Here is a 25,960-nt window from a genome sequence, read left to right on the forward strand (position 1 = left end):
TTTTTGTTTTGTTTTGATTTTTTTCTTTTTGTGCCAAACCCTTTAGCCACTGGACAGTATTTGTATTTATAGTCTATGCTTAGTTAAAAAAGAGTAGTTTAAATGAATAAATACACCACATGTAAATAAAAACAATATAAAGTATACATGCAATAAATGACCATCATTCATCTCCTGAATTCAAATAGCGGGGATCTTTGCTTTAGGGACATAGGGTTGGCCACACTATTTCACATCCTTACTCCAAGCCAGATTTAAGAATAAAGCCCTGCGCCAATGGTACTGAGAACTAATGGAAGGGCCCATCAATCATCAGCCTTGAATGCTTTTCCTCCTCAGCAGTTCAGCTATTTGATTGACTGAACTGAAACTGAAACTCTAGCCCTAGGGTCACTCTAGTAGGAGCAGCCACAGTCAAGGGCCCAGATCACACACCATCAGCAGACTCCAGGCGGCTCTATCCACTCTGGGAGAGATGAATCATCCCTTCCTGTGGGGCAGACAGAGGCTGCCAGGTCTGCTCTGCTTCCTCTTGCTAGTGAAGCAAAGCAAGACCTGGGCTCTGCTGGTCACATCTGTGGATGCATTGAAGAAAACAGCCCAAGAGTCATGGGAGAAAGACTCAGGTGGGCTGAGCTCCAGCAGAGACATGCCTTAACTCAAAATAGAACAATGTTTGGGCGAAGTAGTGCAATGTGCTTGAATGTAGGGGTAGGAGTGTCAAAACTTCTTGGACATAGTCCTGGCTGGTATTTCTTTTGGTGTTTCAGCACTGTGACTCTCATGGGTGATTTCCTGCTGAAAGGGAGAGGTTTAATCCTCCTCTTACTGGGCCTGGGTTTCCTGAGCCTCCCTGCATGCCTGGCAAATCCTTGATACTCACTGATATCTACATTTCAAGTTCAGCGGGAAACGGAACTGATGTGGGATAATGCTCTTGTATACTGTAAGATTTGCCACTCAATGTTGGTTTAATAAAACACTGATTGGCTGGTAAGCCTGGCAGGAAGTTTAGGCGGGGCTACCAGACTAGGAGAATTCTGAGAAGAGGGGAGGCAGAGACACAGTCGCCAGCCAGACAAGAGGAAGCAAGACAAGAATGCCTTACTGAGAAAAGGTTCCAAGCCACGTGGCTAAACATAGATAAGAATTATGGGTAAATTTAAGTTGTAAGAGTTTGTTAGTAATATGCCTGAGCCATTGGCCAAATAGTTTATAATTAGTATAAGCCTCTGTGTGCTTATTTGGGAATAAACGGCTGTGGGACTGGGTGGGACAGAAACTTCTGTCTACACAGACCCCTATTCAAGCACTTTATTAAGTACTAACTCCACCACACTGAAGAGGGTCCTCTTTTAACCAGCACCCCACAGCTAGACTGTGGTTCTCTCAACACACACCAACTGGAAAGCTCCCTTGGGTGTTGATTTAGCAGTGTGATCTGACCACATAGTTGCTTGGACCTTGAGGGGAGGGTCACAGTTGCAGAACTGATAGATCGAGCAGGATGGCTGTGCCCAGGTCAGAGAGCAAAATGAGACCATTCCATTCACATCTTGAGTACCTCAAAGGGTGCCATGAACTGGGGCTAAACTAGAATAATGTGTATTATTCAAATTTGCTGATTTTAGAAGCCGAGGTCAGAATTTTATGCTTTTGATCAATGAAGTTTGGGGCTGCAAAGATGGTTCAGTGTATGCACTAACTTTGCCTAACCAAACCCTAAGTATGTATGTGCACACATGTGGAGGCCAGTGTCATTGACTACCTTTCTCAATTGCTCCCTACCCTGCATTTTGAGACAGGGTCTCTCTCTCTCAATTCTCTGACCAGCTAGACTGGCTGGCCAGCATGTTCCAGGGTTTCTACTTGCCTCTATCCCTCCTCTAGCATGACAATCATAGGTATCTTGTGCTATGGTGCCCAAGTTTCCACATGTGATCTTAACTCAGGTCCCCCTCCTGACTGAATTTCCCTAGCCCTGTGTGTTGAGCTAGAGTCTTGGATGTATTTTTTTCTTTTAACTTCTCTGTTACTTTCACTCACTTATTAAATGGGGATTCTATCAGTGCTACATACCTTGAAGGACTTTGTGAGAATGAACAAAACTTTTCTTTTAGTACAAGTATGTGTATTTCTAGTAATCAGTAGACCATAGTTTCATTTTAACTCCTGGGTGTTCTGGGAGGACGTAACATCTGGATTGAGTCTAGGCTCATTGTGCATTGCCGTTTGTTGTTTTGGTAAACTTTGTAATTTGAGAAGCTTTTATATTTCTTGAAAAGTGTCAAAGACATCCAGAAAGTTCTCATATGCCCTTTACACGGTTCTCCTAATGTTAATGTCTGACAAAGCTCTAGCCCATTGTAAACACTAAAAAGCACCATTTGAGCATCACTATTAATTAAACTACAGCTGTCACTCAATGTCACCCTTTCTTCTACTGAAGTCCTTTTCTGCTCCCACATGGCAGTCGGTCCTTAGAGGGTTTCTGTCTTCCCTGGTCTTTGACCCACTCCCCATTTCCGGGCACACTGGTCATGTTGTGTAGACCACCTTTCACTTTGGCTTTGTCTGCTGTTCGTTTTCTCGCTATTAGAGTTATGGCTTTTAGGGAAGAAGGAAGTGTTTTCTTAGCATCCGGTACCAGAGCCACATGCTATGAACACATGCTGCTGTAGGTGAGACTAACATTACACACTTCCTTATGGTGAAATCTGTCAGGTGTATCTTCTGCATGCTCTATGTTTTTAAAGGAAGATTTATTTTTAGTGTTGTGTATATGAGTGTGTCCGTGTGAGTATTTGTACTGACAGCCCTGTCTTAAGAGGCCATAAGCGTGCGTCAGATTTCCCTGGAACCAGATCACACACCTTTGTGAGCCTCCTCACACAGGTACGTGTTCTTCATGACTGAGCCATCTCTCCAGCCCCAATTATTTTGACTTTTTTTTTTTTATCCTAACCCTAGAATTAGCCATTTCCCAAGACTTCTTGCTCCTTTTATCAACAAGTGGTTAGGAGCCAATCATGGACTTGAGTATGTCTGCTGGTGCTTGCTGGCACCATTTTCTAGACAGCATACTAATAAAGGCTAGGAGTTGGGAGGGTACAGGTTTCTCCGACTTCGGGCTGGGACTTTTTCACTCTAAGCCCCAGTTTCTTCATCAGTGAGTGTAGAAAAACAAAAACCATTCACAGGGTGGTAAAATTGTGAGGAATGGCACAGATAGGTTAGTTGCTTCTGAGAGTAGATGTTGTTTTCCCACACCAACTTTTCTGATGAATATTGTCAAAATATTTGGGGAAATTATGGGAAACATCTTCAAAGCATCAATGATTTGATGAAACAATAAAGGCAATTTTAATAAAAAGGGAATCTGCAGAATAGAAAAGAAATTGCATTTCCCCCAAATATGTCATTTCCAGTAGATTTCAACTTTCAATGAGACAGTAGGACAGTGACTGAGTAGGGGGTAGGAGGTCAAAAATAATGAACAGTGCAAACAGAAGATAACTAGACCTGTGACATAGCAGGAAAAGGAAATAAAAGCTTAAAGACTGAACGTGAAATTGTTAACTAAAGGCTATAAAGTGACAGCATTTTAATGGATAGAGAAAGAAAGGAGAATGTGAAATATATTTGGGGACTAAAGACTAAAACATGTCACAGGTAACAGGACAAAGAAAGAAGGGACCTATTCAGATAAAAATTCTAATACCTGGGTTAAAACCCAGGGGAGGGGGATGGGTTAGCCCAAAAGAGAATCACACCCGAGGAGACAGGAAACTTCAAATACTGAGGGAGACACCTAGGCCACTTTCAGGAACAAAGGGAACCCCAGTGCATCTCATAGATTTATCAGAATCCTTCTCCTGGGCATCTTCAATTGACCGAAGATCCCAAACCTACTTTTGAAGCAAAGCTCATGATTTTATGAATGACTTGAGGTTCCTGTAAAGGGTTTGATGGAGGTGGGAGATGGTGGAAGTGTGCCAGCTTCCCTGTTCTCTCCCCTTTGAGAACACTTGCATGCTCCAAGTTGGCATCCTAGAAATCTGACAAGGAAGCCTTTGAGTAACCCTATTTTACCTTCCAGGGAAAGCTAGTCCTGAGGAGTCTGGCTCCTTCCTCTTACCTCCCAGGATGCTGTGCGGGTCCTATGGTTGACAAGTGTAGAAATCATGTACAAGAATGCTAAAGCACTTTCGTGTCTTACATAAAAGGTGGTTTTTAATTCAGCTTCCCTCTGCTGTATTTTTCCTTCTAATTTTGCAATACTGGTGGCATAGATTAAAATAGTCCCTTGTATAATTTTTTAATTAAAAAAACTTCAAAGAACTTCATGAATACTATATTTACATCATTCAATCCCTCTGTCTCCCCCAACCTAACTCTTCCCATGGCCCCCTGATTCCCTCTAAAATTCATGATTACTTCTTTAATTATCATTGTTATTTACTTCATGCATACACACACACACACACACACACACACACACACACATATGTAAAACATCCGAGTTAATTCAGTGTTTCTTCTATGTTCGTATGTTTAGGAGTGATTGCTCAGGATTAGATAACCAATCATGAGCTTGTCCCTGGAGAAAACTGATTCTCCATGACATAGCAGCCATTGACTGCCTATATCTCTTCTCCCGGGGTGGGGTCTGGTGAGATTCCCATTGCTATTGCCATGCTGACTATTGCCATTATACAGGTCTTTTTCAGGTGACCACACTGTTGGGATTTTATGGATGCAGCTTTCCCATCCTGTCTAGAAGACACCATTAAGTAGTATCCTGGTTCTCTGGCTCTTACCATATTTCTAGCCTCTCTCCCTTGTGTAATATTTTTTTTTTAACTAAAAAGTGGTTTCCTTAGCCAGGCAGTGGTGGTGCACACCTTTAGTCCCAACACTCAGGAGTCAGAGGCAGGTGATACCTGAGTTTGAGGCCAGCTTGTTCTACAGAGCATATTCCATGACAGCCAGGTCTACACAGAGAATCCTTGGCTCAAAAAACAAAACAAAACAACAACAAAAAATGTGGTTTACTTGCTTATCCCCAAAGCGAGCACTGTCCTTGTGAAATGTCTCCACCAAAGACAGATGCCATGTATTCATGGCTTCTTTTATGTTCAACCATACCTTCCGAGTTTCTGTATCAGGGGCACTAGAGAGATGGCTCAGCTGCTAAGGCACTGGCTTCTCTTCTAGAGGATGTGTGTTCAATTCTCAGTACCCACATAGTTGTTCATAACTGACTGAAATCCCAGTCCTAAGAGCTTCAAGGCCATTTTATGGCCACTGAGGGCATTGTAACACATGGTGCATAGACATATTATTCATGCAAACACTCATGCATATAAGATAAAAATGAATGATATACATGTTGCCTTTAGCAATAGGACTCTACCATCAGGGTGTGAAGTACAATTTATAGCCTTGTTGATAGCCTGTACTGTTTGGGGATTCCATGAGACCCCTTTGGCCAACAACTCAACAAGAGGTAACTCTTTCCTGGCACAAGGTTTTCCTTGGTGGCATAAGAAGTCTAGTTGGGACACAGCCCTCCCCATCTATGGTGATTCCACTTAGATCCCTTTCCTATATGTATATACGTTAGGAAGCCTCTACAGCAGCAGGTTTCCATATCATTTTCAAATGGCCTTTAGCTGTCCTTCTTCAAATTCCCCAAATTTACCCTGCTCTCCCATTTCCCTCCCTACTGCATCCTCCTGTTTTGGTTTCCCCTCTGTTTCTCTATAACATTTCCCTTTCCTTAAGAGACCCATCATAGAACCTTCTTCTTGTAGTAGATGGGAATTAACAGAGCCCCACAACATGAGAATATATAGAGAATGAAAGTCTTGAAACACTCAAGTCTGGTGTAGGATGCCTTTACCAAATCACTCCCCTTGAGGCTCAGGGATCTATGGAAGAGGAGGTGGAAAGGTTGTAAGAGTCAGAGGTGATGGAGAACTCTAAGGAACAACATCCTCCTGACACAACAGAACGGATATATACATATATCAACTCACAGAGACTGCGATCTGCTGTGGAATGACCCTTCTGCACATTGTGAATATATCTTACCCTCACTGGTTAATGAAAAGCTGAAAGGCTGGTAGCCAGGCAGAAAGTTAGGTGGGCAAGCCAAACTGAGAATGATGGGGAGAAGAAGGGGGTAGTGAGAGGAACAGAGGGAGCAGAAGATGAATGTGCTATGTTACTGGCACATGGCACAGCATAAATAAAGGAATATGGGTTCATTGAAAATGTGAGAGTTAGTTAGTAATAAGCCTGAGCTATTTTGCACAAGACCCATATGGGTTCAAGCCAGATGGGGTCCCAGCACTGAGAGGGAGAAGTGGTCCCACTCCTAACCAAGCTATTTGCAGCTGATAACTGCTGGCAAAGGGAGGATCAGTTCACTCCAGTTGACTGTCACTGAGCATATTCAACTCCACTATTTGTGTTTTTCAAAGTCTGCGTTGGGACTCTCAAACACTGCTCAAACTGAGTCTTCTTCCTCTTTGTGCTTCTCAGAGGAGATGTGCTAGGAACAGGCTTCACTCATGCCTCTGCTGTCTGTGTTCCCTATGCCTAGAGTATCATTTTGGGGTGGGTTCATGGCCCTCCCTCATGTTCAGGCGTTAACAGCTCTTCACTTCCATTGTCGCTATTAACATAAAAATACCAAAAAAAAAAAAAAACCCACAGGATATTTTGAATATGAAGAATGAGCCAATATACTTTGGAAAGAGTAGAACCCCCCCACACACACATACATGACAAGAAAAACATACATTCCCGTCCCTGCGATCAATGTCAGGAAGTTCATGGACAGCAAGTCTGTCCTTGCCACTTAATAAAATTGTAACAGACTATGAAACACAAGGTCCTAGGACCCAACAGTCAGTGCTCAGGACTGTTTTCTAAGAAAGCAAAGAGCCAAAGGCTGGCACACTAAGTACCTCCCCTGCACTGGGGACTCTTACCTGAGCCCTGATCTGCATGCTGGCCTTGGGAGTCAAGTAATGATGTTCTAAGTACCAGCCCCGCTCCTGGAACACCAGCTTTGTGCCATACAACAGACAAAACTGAAGAGTAAGAGACAGAAAGGGAGCAAATGTTAGAAAAATGGGGGCTGAAAAAAAAAATCAGAGGTAACCTCACATCACAATATCTAAAGCCAGAAAGTCTTAATTAAAATGGCCACATTTTGGACTGTACAAAGTATAGGTTTTATTTATTTTTTAACTTTCCAATAAACCTTGAAAACAAATCTAAAAGAATAGACAGTTTGATGAAGTCCCTCTATCAATTTCATTCAAGAAATATTAATACACAGTCAACCTTGGTTTACAAGTAACTCCCTGTATCCTCTTCACTCAGGTGACTTAGAAGTCCACCCAGAATAGATTTTGAAATACATACCTAGTTCTGTTTGCTTTCCTTCTCATTCATGAAAAATACTCAGCAATGTCATCTTGATATTTTCCACTGAGCAACATTTGATTAACTTTCACAAAAATAGCATTCCTCATTTACATCTTGCCTCAGTATGTTTTTTTCTGTTACATTTCTGAAACTGAGCACCCTGAATGACATCACAGGCAGCCACCGAGCAAAAATAAACCAGTTTTCCAGAGGCAGGGTGACTATTCATTAAACCATTCATCCACTCGCCACTTAATGTTCCATAATCTCAAATCACACAGAGAGTGGGGGGAGGACTGTGCAAGGACCTCTGTGTCTCCAGCCCCAGCTTCAGTTATCAGACCTCTGGCCTTTTGCTTCATCTCATTCCCACTCAAGTCCCAGCCCTGCCACTTCATCCACAAACACACCTCACCTTTGTATCTCTAAAAGATAATGACTTTTTCAAAGATGGTCTTGGGTTGTGGTCACAGCTCAATGACAAGAAGCTCATTTTGGATCCCCACCACCCATTAAAAATAAATAACTAAAAGCTGAGTTTAGTGGAGAATGCTTGTAATCCCAGAGCTGGTAAGCAGGGGGTTCACTGGCCAGCCTATCCAACTGTAGGAAAAGCATAAGGAACAGTGGGCTCCTTATAGCTGGCAACTCTGGTTAGAAGAGGTGGGAAGATGAATGCAAAGGGAAGCTACTAGAGTCTAAAAGAACAGTGTGAAAATAGTCTTGGATGTCAGCAGAGGTGACTCTCCTCAGGGAGGTAAGAATGGCACCAGGAAATTCTAACAGTGCTCTATTTCTCTTGAATCTCCAGCTATTATCTGAACTCAATAGCGCTGAGAGGGCAAGGCTTAACCATGTTTCCCAGAAGTCCCCCTGTTGGAGATATAATCCTGAAGTTCACATGTAAATGGTACTTAGAGGCGGAGCCTTGAAAGGAAATGGGGTGACATGAGGTCCTGAGGATGAGAGCAACATGACAGCTTTTATAGGAGGAGAAAACGGAGCTAGAACCTTTGTCCTATGATGGTCTTGGCCATATTAGGATGCAACAAGAAGCCCCTCATCAATGCTGAGCAGATGGCTGCACCATGCTCTTGGACTTTCCAGCCTCCAACACAGCTGTGAGCCAAATAAATTGCTAATCTTCATAAAGTATCCATTTGAGATATTTTGTTACAGCAACAGAAGAGAAACAAAGATAGATTGTAGCCACGCAAGCCAAGTAGGTCAACTTCTCAGGGATATAACAGGATAGAGAAGGGAGCAGAACTGGAGAGAAGACAAGATATTCATCCCAAGTCCCAGCTTCAACAGTGAATATCAGCCTCTCATCCAGTCCTACCAATTCAAGTCAAACTCCACTGAATTACAGAAATCTCCCGGCAAGCCCACATCTGTCTACACAACCCAGGCTTAGTTCCACACTGCCAGCTATACCAGACTCAACACAGAGTTTACTGTGTCTGCTCTTCCCTTCTTTAGGTTCTTGAATTGCTTTCCTGCTGACACTCTGGGAGCTGGCTTTCAATTTTTGCCTTGTGTCATGAATATAGTTTAGACTCTGCAGAGGCTGCCCTTTCAGCTTGTCCTAGTAAATAGGAGTGATACTGGTCCTCTGTGGTTATCAGAAACACATCTAGGTCGAGGTACCAAGGGCCCAGCTTCAGTCCCTTTTGTGTCCAGTTCTTCAGGCACTCAGTGCTGGAAGGATAATTTATATTAAGCTTTTCCTTATTCTGGGTGTGAGGCTATGAATGAGCTTGGATGAGCTCCAAGAGGTATGGAGACTTCCTGCTTGGTTCTGTCTTGGGTACAATAAAGGGATTCAGTCTTAGTGGTTTATACTGTTTACTACTGACCTTGTAATTTCTGCTTCCTAAAAAACAAATCAGGAATCTGTAACAACTTCTAAATACCAAGCCTAAATAACACACACGCTTTCATATTTCTATTCATTATGTCCCCCCACCTCTGTGGTGCATGTGTTCTTATGTACATTTCTATGTGCCTGTGTGTGTGTTATATTGCCCATGGATGTGCACACAGAGACTGAAGGGTATCCTGCTCTATCACTCTCCATCTTACTGTCTTGACTGAGTTTCTCACTGAACCAGAAGTGAGGCTGGTGGCCAGCAGTCCCCAGTGACCCACCTGTCCATCCCCTGGTGGTTTTTAATGTGGGGACTTAACCTCAGACCCTCAAGCGTGCACTGTAAACACTCTTTCGCACTGAATGTTTCTCTAGGCCCTCCTTTTTTGTCTTTTGTTTACTTTTCTATTTGAAGCAAGGTTTCATTATGTGTCCCTGACTGGCCTGGAACTTGTTACATAGATCAGGCTAGCCTCAAATTCATATAAATTCACCCACTTCTGCCTCCCAAGTGCACCTCCCTGGCCTTTTTGTTTGTAGTAGAATCAGTCTTAACTGCTCCTATACTCTTACTACACACTTAGTTTTCTTTTCTTGTGTGTGTGTGTGTGTGTGTGTGTGTGTGTGTGTGTGTGTGATGCACACATGAGTGCAGTGTCTGAGGAGGCCACTGGGGGAGTTGAAGTGACAGATGGTTATGAGCTGTCTGATGTAGATGCTGGGAACTGGACTGGGGTCCTCTGTAAGGAAAGTGTATGAGCTTAACACCAAGCCATCTCTCCAGCTCCCTCAAAACTAAGAATCGACTTTGTGTACAAATCACCTCCGACATGATAGAGGTAAACTGAAACCAAGGTGATGCAATGAGGTAACCCACGCAAAAACAAATCCAAAGACACCTCAGTGGCTCTGTGATCATCAGCCAAATTAGACTTGAGAGCACAGAAATATCCAAGAATGCGGAGGAAATCACATAATAACAAGGAGGACTGAGGAGGCAGTAGACAGATGTGCTGCTGAACAGGAGGGTGGTGAATGACAGGCATTCAAGATAAATTCTTCAGACAGAACCAAAGGGACAAGGGAGCAGACCCTGGAGGTGTCAACACTGGACTTCCAGCAATGAGAATGATAGAGATCAGAGTGCTAGCCAAGAGACTGTTGATGGACAGATCAGCAAGAGCACAGAACTAAATCCCTTTTATTAGTCGATTGGATCTTACTGGAATAAGGTTCTACCTCATGTTAGTGTTTTTCACACACTATTTTTCAAGGATATATGAACCAGTCAGAAAGACAGACCATATCCTGGATAATAAAAGTAGTTTTAACAATTAAAATGTAAATATTACTTATCTCTTTAGTTCTATCTGGGCTTTGCATCACATATGTACTCTCTCTCAAATATATACATTTGTTTCCATATGTTGTAGTGTGTTTGTATGTATATTGCACCTGAGTGTACAGGCATGCACATGCACAGGTATGGAGACCAGAGAGGATGCTGGGTGACTTCCTCTATCAACCTTGACCTTACTGCCATGGGGCAGTGTCAGTGAGTGAGCTCTCAGGACCTGCCCATCTCTAGCCCTCAATACTGAGATTTCAGGTTCCAATAGCCACTCTCATCCTTTCATGTGGGCTTTGTGAGTTTGAAGTAATTCCTCATGTTTATAAAGCAAGCTTCCTCATCCCCTGAGACTTTTCCCCAGCCTCCACACCATGTATTTTAAATACCTGAGAAGGAATTCATAATAGTATTACTATGTCTTTTGTTTCTTCATGCCTTTTTGTTGTTTTTTTGTTTGCTTGCTTGCTTTTGTTTTGTTTTTCAAGACAGGGTTTCTCTGTGTAGCCCTGGCTGTCCTGGAACTCACTCTGTAGACCAGGCTGGCCTCAAACTCTGCCTGCCTCTACCTCCCTAGTGCTGGGATTAAAGGTGTGTGCCACTACCACTCAGCTACACCATGTCTCATATTGTGATGTAATTTCCAGATGTTTTCTTTGCTCTGAAGCCTGATTTTCCTTATATTAAAACATGTATATCCTGTAATTATTGTAAGGCTGGGCTGGCCAACTAACCAATAACAACAGAAACCAAGACAATCTTTTGACACTTGGAGACTAAACTGTACCCTTCTTAACAATTCATAAGTAGAGAAATAACTCTCAAAGGAAGTAAAGAAAATTAAAATAAAATATGCAAACATTATGGGATGTAGAGAAAGCAGTTCATATAGGCAAATCTATACCAAATTTTTAGCTTAAAGAAGAAAAGTCTAATGTGAAATTTCACCTCAAGAGCCTTAAAAAACCAAGACTAAAACAAATCCAGAGTAACCTGACAAAAAGTGAATGTAGGCAATAAAAAAAGACAACAGTAAAAATGACAATGGAAAAGCAATTGAGAAAAATAAATGAAAACCACACTTGTTATTTTATATGGTCAATACAATTAACAAAATTCTAATGAGCTTAAGAACATGGAATAGAGATAACAATTAATACAATCTGATATGAAGATTCAAGCCCACAACTCCAGCAGAAGCCCACTGCTCTACCAGAGACCACACCAGCTCCCAGAACTCCAGAAGCCATTCCAGCTCCCATAACCCCAGAGACCATACCAACTCCCAGAACCCCAGAGGCCATGCTAGCTGCTAGAATCCCAAAGACAGTAGTGGCACCCAAGTGCCCAGAGGTCAGGCAGGTTGCCAAAACCATACTGGAGACACCCTACTGAAACATACCTCATCATCAAAGACAGACATTACATTAAAGGATTGGAAAAGAATTTTCCAAGCAAATGGACCCAAGAAGCAAGCTGCTGTGGCCATTCTAATAAGTGTAAAATAGATTTCCAACCAGAATTACTTAAAAGAGATGGGGAAAGACAATTCATACCCTTCAAAGGAAAAAAAATTCACCAAGATGACATCTCAATTCTGAATATCCCACATTTGCAAAAGAAACATTACTAAAACTTAAATCACACATTGAACCCCACACATTAATAGTGGGGTACTTCAACACCCTACTCTCACCAATGGACAGGTCATCCAGACAAAAGCTAAACACAGAAATAATGGAACTAATAGACATTAAGACTCAAATGGACCTAACAATTATCTACAGAACATTTTATCCAAACACAAAACACTCTATCTTCTTCTCAGCAGCTCATCGAACTTTCTTCAAAATTGACCATATACTTGGTCACAAAGCAAGTTTCAACAGATGCAAGAAAACTGAAATAACTCCATGCATCTTATCAGACCACCAACAACAGAAACAACATACAAACTCATGGAAACTGAAAAATTCTACTGAATGATCACTGTATCAAGGAAGAAATAAGAAAGAAATTAAAGACTTCCTAAAATTCAATGAAAATGAAGGTACAAAATACCCCAAAATAAAAGCAGAGCTAAGAGGAAAATCCACAGCACTGAGTGCTTTCACAAAGAAATTAGAGAAATCCCACACTAGCAAGTTAATAGCTCACCTGAAAGCTCTAACACTAAAACAAGCAAACTCACCCAAGAGGAATACATGGCAGGAAATAATCAAACTGAGGGCTGAAGTCAATAAAATAGAAACAAAGGGAACAACACAAACAATGAAATAGGAGTTGGTTCTTGGAGAAAATCAACAAGATAGACAAACCCTTATCCAAACTAACTAAAGGCTAAGAGAGAAAATCCAAGTTAACAAAATTAGAAACAAAAAGTCAAGGAAATGATTCCTAAGGATATTATACTATACCCAGACAGGAGTCTAGCATATTGTCATCAGAGAGGCTACATCCAGCAACTGATGTTGACAGATGGAAAGACCCACAGCAAAACATTGGGCAGAGCTCTGGGAATCCTGAGAAAGTGGAGAAGGAAGGATTGTAGGACTCAGTAGGGTCACGAACATCACAATAAAACCCACAGAATCAACTAACCCGGGCTCATAGGGATCAGAGACTGAAATGACAATCAAGGAACCTTGTATACTTTGGTCTTCTTGTGGGACACCTAACAGTTGGAGCAGGGGCTGCCTCTGACTCTTAGATTACTTTAGGGATCCTTTTCCTCTTACTGGGTTGCCTCATCCAGCCTTAATATGAGTCGAGGTGCCTAGTCTTACTGCAATTTGATATGCCATATTTGGTTGATGTCCTTGGGAGGCCTGTTTTTTTTTTTTTTCTGAAGAGAAACAGAGCAGTGAATACAGAGTGGGGAGGAAGGGGGAGAGACTGGGATGGGAAGGAGGAGAATCTGAGGTCAGGATGTAATATATGAGAGAATAATTAAAAAAATTATAGTCACTCAGGGCCTGAAGTAGGATGTGCATTCATGTGCTTAAAAAAATCAGGTATGAAGTAGCAGAAAGCTATATAGCCCCACAAAAACAAAAAGGAAGAATGAGAAACCACGGTTATCACTCATGCAAATCTCCCAATTTAGAAGAAATAGGGCAATTTATAGAAAGTTGAATGTTACTAAGAATCAGACTAGAACAGTCTTACAAAGATAAAAGAAGTTGAATCCATCATTTAAAAGTGTTTGAAAAACAGTCATGAAACACAATGGTCTTGTTGGTGAATTATACTTGTATCTAATAACACCAAATGTATATAGTGTCTTCCAGAAAATGGAAGAGCAGGGAACCCTGATGCCTTCATTATTATGATTTCTATTTCTGTGTTAAAGACCATGACCCAAATCAACACAGGGCCGACATGGTTTATTTCTTCTTACAACTCTCAAGTTTACCCCAGTGCACTTAGTTGGAGTGGCTCTCAGCCATGCATGGGTTTTGCTCTTGGCAATTTCTGTAGATGTTTTGTTCATCAAATTGAGGGATTTTTATTAGCATCTAGTGATAGAAGCAGGAGATACCACCAAACATCCCGCAGTGGGCAGGGACACTTCCCTCCCCATATACTGAGGCTGGATGCACTGAGTATGTGTACACATGTGAGTACAACAGTTGTCTGCTACTGTAACAAATACCCAATGTTATCAACTGATAAGGAGACAAAGTTAATTTGGGCACAGCTTTGAACTTTTTAGTCCGTGAGCAGGCAGAGATGTTACTCTTAGGCCTCTGGTGGGGAGTATGTGACATAGCAGAATTTTCTGAGACATTAGAGGAACAAAGAGACTGGGACCACACCTCCCTTTTCCAGAACATGCTCATAAAACCTCTCAACATCATCTCTCTTATCTATCTCAACCTATTTTTACATCATCAGCATGGGCATTAAACCTTTAACATATGTGAGACACTTACGATCCAAAATGCATCAAAGCTTAGAAATTCTGTCTTAGAGAAATAAAGGCCTATGTTCATATAACAGCCTACACACAAATATTCTTAGCAACTAAACATCTTGCAGTGGGTGAACAGATAAACTGTGGTAGGTCCATACAATAAACTATGACTCAGCCGAATCTCCAAGTCATCATGTCAAGAGAATGGTGTGAATATAAAAATTAAAAGATTGTGGAATTCCATTTATATAGTCCCAAAAAGAGAAAACTATAGTGACAGACCATTTGTTTCTAGGACTCATTAGAAACAAGAATTACAAAACCATAGCAGACTATTTTTAAGAAAGGCTAAATTGTGTTGAATCCTAGTTCTGAGAGTTAACACAAATCTATGTGTGTCAAAACTCACATTCCTATAAGTTTCTGAACAAAATCATGTGGCTTAACAGTAACATAAAAATATGTATTTTTAAAAACTCTAGATTGGGGAAGGGGACAGGGGAGGATGGGAGGGTGTGGTTACTGGGATTGACATGAAAAACAAGCATGTTTCAAATTTAAATAAAAAATTATCAAAAAACAAACAAACAAAAACACTCCAGTCTGATTTCCAGGCTCCAACAGATCACCCATGAGCCCATAAGATTATAATGGAAGCTGGGGAGCTGAGACAGGAGGATTGCCATTAGCTCTAGTTCCACCTGAGCTGTATAGCAAGTTCCAAACTAACCTGGGTATAGTTCAAGACCTCATCTCAAAACAAAACAAAATGATGCAGTGATTTGAAGACTTCCCCTCAGAGACACAGACATTCTGACATAGAAGAACAAAGCGTCACTCACCTGTTTGACACTACTGTGAACACATCCATGGTGCTACCTACTGTTGGAAAGTTTAACGATGCATTATGTGTGTTTCATACATGTGCTGTGTGTGGTACTGACCTGAGCACTCACTAGACTGCATATCACCATTGTGTGCTGGCTTCCCTCTTACAAAAGCGGTTGGCAGCAAAACCCTTATGCCAGCCACAGCTGCAGGCATCTCCTATTTGTTCTATCTCCTGAGTGTGTCAGGGTCTGGAGGGCTTCTCAGACCATACCCTTTCATTCAACAACTTGACGTGGATAACTATCACACAGCTTCTGTATCTCATTTTATGTTCAAGCCCACCCCCCAAAGCGTCTTTTGTTTTGTTTTGTTTTGTTTTTTTTTTTTTTTTTTTTTGAAATAGCAAACTCCAAGTTAAAATGTTCATGCTCTCAGAAGGTCTCTGTATTGAAACCTTGTCTTCTTCCCTCTTGGGTTCTCACAGCTATGTGTTTTTCCCCTCTATTACACAATCTGCCTGCTGGTGTAATTATCTGGTCATGTGACTTACTCCTTGACTACAACATGATCAAAAAGATATAGCTCATGCATCTTGGAATGCCCCACTGTGCCCAGGCCAGTATCTGGGTCCCATGTGTATCAGTAAGACCAAGGAGCTTCCCAGGAGCCTAGGTCCACTGGGACTCACAACAGAAAGAAAGTGGGTGGGGGGTCAGGGTGGGAGTGGGGAATGCCTGAAATTTATGACAAGCCGGTGGCCTACATACATAGTCTGAGCTGCATAATAAGCTAAGAGATGAGGCGAATGGACCAAGCTGGCCTATGTTGTCAGAGAAGATGAACAAAGCTTATTAACACATGGGAAGAGCCGTGTGAGCGCAGAGCAGCTTCCCCCAGCAGCAACCCAGTTCTCTCACTGTGATGAAGTGGTCTGCCTCTGGCCTCAGCCTTTAGCCACTTGGGATCCCCACTACTGCCTTGTAAAATTGATGGGCAATGGTGCGCTCTCCTGGTTTAAGGTATTTCTGTCAGCATTAGCAAGAAAGTACCAGGTTTGCGATTTCTCAGGGCATTCCTTACAGCAGGAAAGTGACTTAAATAGGACCGGACTGGAGCAATGCCTACCTCTGAGCCACTTAGTTCCCATTCAGTCCCCTCCAGGTCCAAGCTGTGAGCTCAGGTAAGGCAGCCTTAATCATATTTAACCCAAGTGGGAAGGCAGTGTTAGGTCAACTTTAGTGTCATTTTATTTGACCATCTGAGGCAGTTGCTCATAACTAAATTTGTTTTCCAAACTATCTGGAGATGTGTCTTCACTTAAAAAACAAACAAACAAAAACTCAGCCTATTTATTCTAGGAGTGGAAGGTGGGGGAAGGAGTTTCATGTATCTCTTTGGTTGGTTCTCTCTTAGGTATCATGCTCTGAGGTAGAGATGACTTCTCCTCAGGATGGACCACATGCTGGTGTCATGGTTAATCAAACACACAGGAGTTGACAAAAGGCAGGGACAGCCCCCAGAGCAGCCTGCTGTCTGCCTTAGTGATTGGCCTGGACACAGATGCATCCTGCTCTCCAGATGACAGAAAATCAAAAGCACAGAAAGCGAAATCAACAAACACAAAGGGAGATGAGAGAAAGCTTCAGAGAAGGAGACTGAGGTCATGTTTTTATGATCTACTCAATGGTCTGGACAGCTGGAGCCCTGGGACCTGCTGTGTCTGAGCAGCAAGTAAGGATGGCAGGGAAAGATGCCATACTCTGACAAACCCACTCTCCACCTTGTAGAGTTTACCATACTCTACAGGACTGGGCAGGTTTAGCAAGCTAGCCATGCAGGCTAAGCTACACCTCCAGGGTGTAGCAGGCTGACTAGATCTTAAATATCCCCCAAAGGCCTACATCTTAGAGGCTTCATCTCCAGCTTGAACCCTTTAGGAGGCAGGGCATGGAGACACATCTTCTAGTCGTTGGCATGCATCCTTGAAGGCATACTGGGGAGTAAAAGTAGATTCAATAAACTTTTCCTCCCAGCAGCCACACTAGCTAGCCACAGAAGCCAGGTAGTGGTGGCACACAACTTATATCCCAGTGCTCAGGAGACAAAAGCAGATGGATCTCTTTGAGTTCAAAGTCACCCTCGGTTGCATGAGAGTGAATCAGTCTAAAAGAGAAACAGAGCTCATATCTTTGATCCCAGCACTAGGAAGGTGGAGACAGAACTGATTGGCTGGGTGGAGGAGACAGGAATGCATGGCAACCTGAGGCAGTCTGAGGAGCAGTGGGGTCTGGAAATGCCATCTGAGGACAGGATCACCCCTTTAGTCTGAGGTAGAGGTATGGGCTAGTGGCTGGTCAGTTTGCCTCTCTAATCTTCAGCTTGAACCCCAATATCTGACTCTGGGCTTTTATTATTCATGCTACAGGGGAGCAGCATTCTTCTGTCCATCCTAGCATCTTGGCACACAGATGAATGGTTTTTCTCTATTACACAGCTTTCCAAACCAGGCACCTCAAAGCAGGGCATCCACCCAGTCTTGGACCAAAATCTTTGGAACCATAAGCTAAAACAGAGCTTTAGCCTCTCCCCCCGCACCCCTGTCCATTTTATGGTATCGGGGATCAATTGAGGGCCTCATGCACACAGGCAAGTATCCCACCACTGAGCTACATGCCCAGCTCTCAGGATGACAGGCCTGCACCACTACAGCCACTAACCTTCTCTCTCTATAAGTTGCTTAGTTAGGTATTTGTTATAGTCACAGAAAGCTGACTCACATTGGCTAAGAAGCATGCATTGAAGCTGGAGACTTGTGGGTAAGCACTCAGTTCAGTCAGGCTCTTCTCCAGGACATGTCTTAATCCAGAAACAGACTGGTTCCAACTTAACCTACTGCCATCCCTGATGCTCCACCATCTTTGGCTTCTCCCTTATCTTATTTCGTCTGTGAGTGCCCAGCTTCCACAGCACTATTTGTTGAAGAGGCTGCCTTTCTTCTGTTGGGTTTGCTGTTGCCATTTCAACAAGCCAGGTGGCCCTATGTGTTCGGTGTGTCTGTATTCCTCTGTCACGATCTGTTGAGATGTGTGCACACGCATCTACAAACAATGTAGCCTTGATTACTCTAGTTACAATGGTTGAAACTGTTTTGACTGATGCCTCCCACTTCATATTCTTTTCAAGATCTGTTAGGCTCTTCTAGGTATTTGACATTACTTAAAATTTCAGGATGGTTTTGTGCCAAGCAATAAGAGATTTCTTAATATGAATTCTATTAAACCCATATATCACAACAAAAAGAACTTATATATTTACTGTGTAGAAACTTCTCTCTGATTTATATAGATCTAATTTGGTTTAATTCATCAGCATTTCAAATCAGTCCCACACATTCAAGCCCCACACATGTTTTGGTAGATTTATTTATCACTAGGTATGTGTGGTGTGTGTGTGTGTGTTTGAAAAATGTATTTAAAAAATTCAGTGTCCAGGTGTTCATTATTAGTATTCAAAAATATCAATAATTTCATGTTGAAAGCTTGGGCCTGTAACTTTGGTGGACTTAGCTTCCATTTCCAGTCTCAGGAATTTTTTTTCTTTCTTCTCCCACCCCCCCTTGTTTCTTGTTTTGAAACACCTTACAGGTGTGTCTAATCGTTTGTCATAGTAACACAACATTGTCTTTTACTTAAGAAGAGTACAATCTGTTTATAAAAACCAAAAAACCAAAAACCAAGCCAAACAAAAACCATGAACTTTTAAGTAAGTTTAATGTTCTGTGTTGGGTATACTCACGGCTATCCCAGGCATACGTGGTATGTGACTGCAGCTGGACACACCTGCTAGTATTTTTTAAACAGATAAGCCAGCATGTCACATGTAAGCCAACATTTGTTTTTCTTCTCTCTTGTCTAAAAGGGTCCAGTTTATATTTTTCTGCTTCTTACCTTATTGCACTGGTTCCCAGAAACAAAGTAAAAGTCACTGTCTTTATAGGCTGCCTCCTTTTTGGACCTTTCAGTAAGCACTTCCTCTTTCTCCCAGCCCCCTTCCTCACCCTGCTGTTGCAGTGTATAGTAGCCTTGTCCAGATTTCGAGTTCTTTTTCTTTCTATTCTGTTTTCAACAACTCTGGGATATGAAGCTTCATGAGAGCCCAGAGGACTCTATGCACACCATGCCTTGTCTGTCTTTTAATGTCTAGTTCATTAATAGAAATAATGGGTGTGAGAAAGTCTGACTTTCCATTCAATCTGGGTTTTTTACTTTGAAAGGCAGGCTAGTTCCCATAATTGCTCCTAGTCTTGGCATTTACTGCTTTCTGCTCTGTGGAAGCCCTTTCAGGATGTAATCTACTAATCAGACAGCTGTGGGTGGGCTGTGCCTAGCTGTCCATCCCATTTGGCTAAGGCTTCAGAATACAAGTTACCTACCTTGTCCCCATCCAATCCTTGACAGTCCAGAAGGGTCAAAAAAGAGTAGCAAGACTTCCTCAAAGTTGGAAAGTTGGTGCATCAGGAGAGACAGAAATTGCTTAGTTGGTGCCTTCATGTGGACCACTTTTTTCCTTGATATTTCAGTTTAAAAGCAATCCACTTTCCTTCCTCTGTCCCTCTTCCTCCCCCCTTTTCCTTCTCCCCACCTGCCTAGATTCTGGAAGAAGGAAGGATAAGACCTTTGTTCTTCCCACCGCATAATATAATTAATATACTAGTGGGTAGTTTTTTTTTTCTTTAATGGACATTTAACCAAAAGACATTAAAATTTAGTAAGGACAAAAGGAAGCGTTTATCAGGTGTAGAGAGCAGAAGTCATGAACTCTCAAGCAATTCCCGTTATTACTCAGGGTGCTGATGTGACAGCTGGTGAGCTGCCTCCTGCAGGTGCTGGGGTTTGCCGCCTCGTCAGCCACACAGTGTGACTTTTCCCATAACGGTAGCACTGATGTCCCCTTAGCTGTCTTCTGGGAAATGCATGTTCTTCTAGACACAGGGCAACTGTGTGACTGCTAGGCTGCAGCCGCAGCACAGAAACCGGCTGATGAATTTCTCCACCCACCCTCGGAGCGGGTGCAGAAGGGAGCTCCCTGCGCACTCCAGATCTTGTTCCCCATTTTATTGGTGCAATGGCAAATGTCAGCCAGGCTCTCTTCCCTGACTACACTGACCTGCCTCTTAGCTCCAAATGCTACTCTCAGCTTCCTGTATGTGATTCCCACCAAATATTTCTCATTTTTTGTCCGAAGTGATCACCTGCCCATCTTGCCCTTGCTTAAAATGAAATCTTCTCTGTACAGCTGTGCACAGAGGAAATGGGGGATGAGTATGCCAGGAGTCCTACCTCATCACAGGCCCTGTGCCTGACATGCATGGGCGGGTCCCCAGAGAGCTGGGTCTTCCATGCTTGAAGGGGCAGCTCGATGAATTTCCAAACATGAGGATTTCTGCCACCTAGCTGCTTTTCCGCTTAGCTATTGATTTAGATGTTTGACAATAAAGTGTCAAGGGAAAGAACTGGCGAGATGTCCCCACAACTGCTGTCATCTGCATGCATGTGTCCCCTGGCTGATGAAGCACACAGACAGCCTGATCCTCATGCTATTCGTACCAGAATGACATTGGCCCCTTTCTCCTAAGCAAAGAGTTTTGCCAGGAGTTAGTGGGAGTGCAGAATCCCACAGCAGAGTAAGACAAGAGAATCCCCCCTCCTCTTCCCCTGGCTTCGGGTGTGCAGGCTACATTCTCAGAACAGTTCTAGGGTGACTAATCATGGCAGCTCTGTTATTCTCTCCTAGAACACCTGTCTTGATATCCACTTGAAAAAAAATGAGGTCTTCCCAGACAAAAAAGTACTAACTGCTATCTCAAGGCACCTGTGGGTGGGTTAGGGAGATGTGCGCATGGCGATGGAATAGAAGACACCCTCTTTTGCCGAGGCAATTGTCAGGGTGTCAGGGTTCAGGATCTGGCATCAGCTTCCAGGGTACACCTCAGTGCACTTAAAGCACTCTGTAGATGGAAAACTCAGAACATACCTTGTCATGTCAACAACACTGGTAAGTGCTGTGGAATCCACAGTTATTTAAATTTAATTTACTGCAGAGAGGTAGAGACTTAACTCCAATGCCACCTCCTCTGGGGAGTCCTCCCTAAATCCATGTTGATTTGGGGGACTAGCTGAGTGCTCCCCTATTGTCAAATATCCTCTTCATGGATTGGCTTACTCCAGGGGTTTTGCATATTTGGGGTGCAGTGATATCTCTAACTATTCCTAGGGCTATATAAAAGTAGCTGATATCATAGGTGACAGAGCCTGACACATAACAGGTACTCACAAAGGCTTTAAAAGTGGGATTGTTGCCAGGCAATGGTGGTGCACCTCTTTAGTCTCAGCACTCAGGAAGCAGAAGCAAGTGGAGATCTATGAGTTTGAGGCCAGCCTAGCTTACAGAGCAAGTTTCATGACAGCCAGGACTGTTATATAGAGAAACCCGGTCTTGAAAAAGCAAACAAACAAAAAGTAGATTGTAGCAAATATTTGCAACAGCCAGGAAAACAACTCTTCCGTCTTCTCATCATGGAACCCAGTATTCCACCATTATCTCTTGAATTGAAATGTCCTGTGGGCTGAAAGTTTAGTTCTCTGTACCAGAGATCACTTGCAAAATTAAAATGTCACTAGGATAAATAACTGCCACTTAGATTGCAGCTGTGATTTAAGCAGAGCCCTGAAGAGCTTTGTCACAATCCCTTTTGAGATGAGCAGGGACCTTCCAGTGGCATAGAGATACAGGAAGGAGAGAAAACCATTTGTTTCTGGGAGCCAAGGTCTGACACTGATTTCCACATCACCGGTATCTATTTCCCTTCTGAAATGCATAGCCTGCAGACAAAATTTTGCAAAGGAGCCAGACACTAAACCTTACTAGTCCCATAATAGGAACTCAGCCAACCTTTGTTGGATAACCTTCCTTAGGATTGCTGCCATCACGCTTGTCCTATCTACATGGACCTTGATTGCAAGGAGTGCAGATGATCATGGGCACAGAACAGTGTCTGAAGGCTGGATTCCACCACCATAGTCCCTGACACTAGTCATTGGCACTGATGGAAGTCAGAATATGGACTGGTACTATTCATCCTGGACTGGATTTGGAAACTCAGTCAAGCCCCAGATGAGAGCCCTTTCCTTCCTGTGTGGGAGGCTCAATCCTATGACCAACCCCAGGTGACTGACTGATGCCTTGGGCATGTGTGGGGCATGCATCCTGTGTGACAGCCCCTAAAGGACCCAGGCTTGAGAGGTGGAGGGGAGCCTTTGTCAGCCAGAGACTAGAGGCACTCTGAAAGACACAGAGCTGAGGTGGGGTCTTGGGGGGCTGGAAGGGGGCCACCTGCAGAAGAAAGAACATGTGCCCAAGAAGAGGTGTTTGCCATGAACCACTGGTTGCTAGGTCGGTGCTTACACTGGCTGCCTCCTACACACATTGAGAAAAGGAAGAGAGAGCATTAGACTGCAGGAAAGAGGGAAAAACCCACCTCGCCCACTTGACAGGCGCAAATTGCTGCTTGCCAGAAGCCTACAAGGGTGGGGCAGTCCCCTCCGAATGCTCTGCTCAGAGGTTCGGTTGCCGTGGTGAATACCCTTTGGGAACCAAAGGTCCCCACCAAGCACAAAGGGACACAAAGAGCACCTGTGTGGAGGTTCAGCACTGTGCCCCCACACTGGATGCTGAATGGCTCGTCACCCCTCTTTGGCCAGGCAGTGTGGGGGATGGGCAACTTGGAGAGAAGTGAAGCAGAAAGAATCTTTGTGACAATGACAATTTAAGAAACAACCGGCTTGTTGGGTGATTCTGAACTTTCGGGGGGTGGGGAGGAGAGCAGTGAAGCCGTCATGTGGAAAATGTCCTTTCTCTTCAGCACAACCCTTTCCAAGCAAAGGCGCTGGCATTGTGTTCCTGGTGAAAGCCCTCATTCCTGACAGGGTTGCATCAGGGCCAGGGGAAAGTGCCTGCTTCTGGAAGAAGCTGACTTGGCGAATGAGGAAGGCTGAAGGGCCAGGTGGTGTCTGCTGCTAGGAGATTTGTAGCTTGAAGAAAGGCTTTGGTGTCTCTGGTTTCTTAGAACATCGATGATGGAAAAAACAGTTGCATCTGGCCAGACTTAGTGGCGAGAGAATGTGTGAGAGGGAGGCCCTCTGCCACAGGTTCCTCTGCACCTGGGGCAGCACTAATGCTTGGGGGGGGGGGTGTGATGCTAAGGAAGCTTCCAGAAGCATTTGGGCCTGCTAACTCACCATGATCTCTGCATTTGCTCAGCCTGGATCTCACACCTGGCTGCTGTGCCCATCATCCTCACTGGGCCCTGCATATAGTGCCAGGTGCATGAGAAACAGGAGAGATGTTCAGCATGCCTCCTTAAGGCAAAGGCTCACCATCCCACCAGGAGACAGCTCTCCTCCCAGCCAGCATGCTGGGCTTGCTACTCCATGCACAGTTCTTCCAAAGGTCTGCAGTTTGGGAGCAGAAGCACAAAATTCTGTGATAAGCAGGCTCAGCTGACTGCCTGCTGGTTTATTTACTTATTTTCATGGGCAGCTTGGTTTCTTGCTCTTTTCTATGGGCTAGGTGTTGTGATGTCAGGTTCTACTTACAGAAAGGCCTATGGTCACCATTCTAACCAGGGTCTTACGCAGGGAAACTAAGCCAGGTCCAAGTAGGGAGCTTTAGCATGGGGAACATTCTGGGTCTCCACTCCACCTCACCTGCTGGGGAAACTCTACTGCTTTGCTTCAAGAATCCTATAAGCCAAGTGTTCCCTAGCACTGGCTCTTGTCTCGTGAACTGGGGAGCAGTGGCAACTCCTGGAAGGGCCACTGTCCCATAAGCATCCTATGTATCCAAGGGAGGTCTAGAAGGTGGTAGCCTTGAGAGGTTTTAGTCCCAGGGAGGCTCCTGTTTTCCCAGAAGGAAAACAACTCCGTGAGGGGCAAGAACAAAGTGAGGAGGGGTAACTGTCAGACTAGAACATGATGGTCCAAACACAGATGTCACTGGGAGACTAACCATTCTACAGCCTGGTGTCAGGACGAACCTGGTGGGAATGGGGACAGAAGAGTCTTCACAGGCACTGAGAGAAAGGCAGGGGAGGCAAAGAAGAACTGTTTAATTGAGAGAAGTTACTTACATGGTGCTGTGACTGAAACACCCAATACAGGTAATCTAAGAGAGGAAAGGCTTATGCCTCGTGGATTTCAAGGGTTTCAGTTCATCCTGGTAGGGAAAGCATGGCAGCATTTATGGCAGTGGCGGAGTGTGGTGGTGCCTGTTTACACCATAGGAAGCAGAGAGTGGGCAGAACCAGAAGTTATTAAACCATATAACTATTACAGCCTCTAACTAAGTCTAACCTCCTGAAGGAGCCATAGCTTCCATAAATAGTGCCTTTACCTGGGGAACAGGCGCTTCCGACATGAGTCTGTAGGTGACCCTTTAGGTTTAAACCATAGCAGGGAGGGATTTTGAGCTTGACTGAGAAAGACCAAGGGCACAGATGCCCTGGCTTGTCTAGGTCAGTCATGGCTTATGCTTGCCATCCAAGTTAAATTTCTAATGGTGGTCCCTTTTACTTGGAAAAATGCCAGGTTTGGATGACAGATTCTGCAATTGTCCTATCCCAAAGACAGGGTGGAATTCGATACAGAGATGAATTTAGAAAATGAGATGTAGGACACCTGTGTTCAGTTGCTGGAGCCTGAAGGCCAGGCAGCAGTGGGGAGGGTCATTTGGATTCTCTCTGAAGCACATTTGGCATCCCAGGCTATAACCATGTCCAGTCACACATTGGCAGGGTATGCATGGGGTCAATGGCAGCTTCAGGACAGAGGAAAGCCATTTATCATCACATCACTTTGAGGCCACTCGAGGGGAAGAGTGTGGTGGGAGACTAAAGAAGGTACTGGGATGAGACAGACATGAGGCTGGGAGCCTGAGTGAGACGTGGAGCTCCAGGGAGTGGTAGGTGGAGCCAGCAGTAGACAGGCTTTCTAGGATGGTGACCATCATGGCCTGGAAGGACTAACATAGTCAAGACCCCAAACTGATGAAGAGACAGGTGAGCAAGCGGGGACAATAAAATAGGAGCTATGACAAGTAAGTGATTTATGGAATCTAAGTATTCTCTGTTCTGATAGTAGTGGGAAAGGTGTCAAGCCTTCCACTCCAGTCTCTCCACTCAGTGCCCCATTCCCGGCTTGTCCTTGATCAGGAATAGCAGGAGGAGGAGGATGCTATGGCTCATGACTGAGGCACAGCTAGACAGCAGGCACAGCTAGAACAGGTCTGATTGACCTCACGGGACAGTCTGCATTTGGACATCATGTCCTCATCTGAACAGCTGCCCTTTCTCCTTGTTCTGGCACCGGGTAGGGCTTCTCATACATCTGATAGGACAGAGGAGAATGAACTGACAAACCAGAGGACAGAACCCCAAGCCAGTCATAACTGTGTCTTGTGTCCATCAAAGCCTGGCTTCCTGTATGTGCTCTTAAGG

General features: G+C 43.8%; 1 protein-coding gene across 1 annotated transcript in view; it reads right to left on the reverse strand.

The window, feature by feature from the left end:
* The window catches only part of Acoxl (acyl-CoA oxidase like), a 277,217-nt gene that overhangs the window by 14,450 nt on the left and 236,807 nt on the right, over positions 1-25,960 (reverse strand). Inside the window, exon 18 of the mRNA XM_051183431.1 lies at positions 7,002-7,103. Within this exon, the coding sequence (XP_051039388.1) occupies positions 7,002-7,103 (102 nt within the window). The remainder of the gene's footprint in view (positions 1-7,001; positions 7,104-25,960) is intronic.

This window comes from Phodopus roborovskii, unplaced genomic scaffold (genome assembly GCF_943737965.1).
Source record: "Phodopus roborovskii unplaced genomic scaffold, PHOROB, whole genome shotgun sequence".
Lineage (NCBI taxonomy): Eukaryota > Metazoa > Chordata > Mammalia > Rodentia > Cricetidae > Phodopus > Phodopus roborovskii.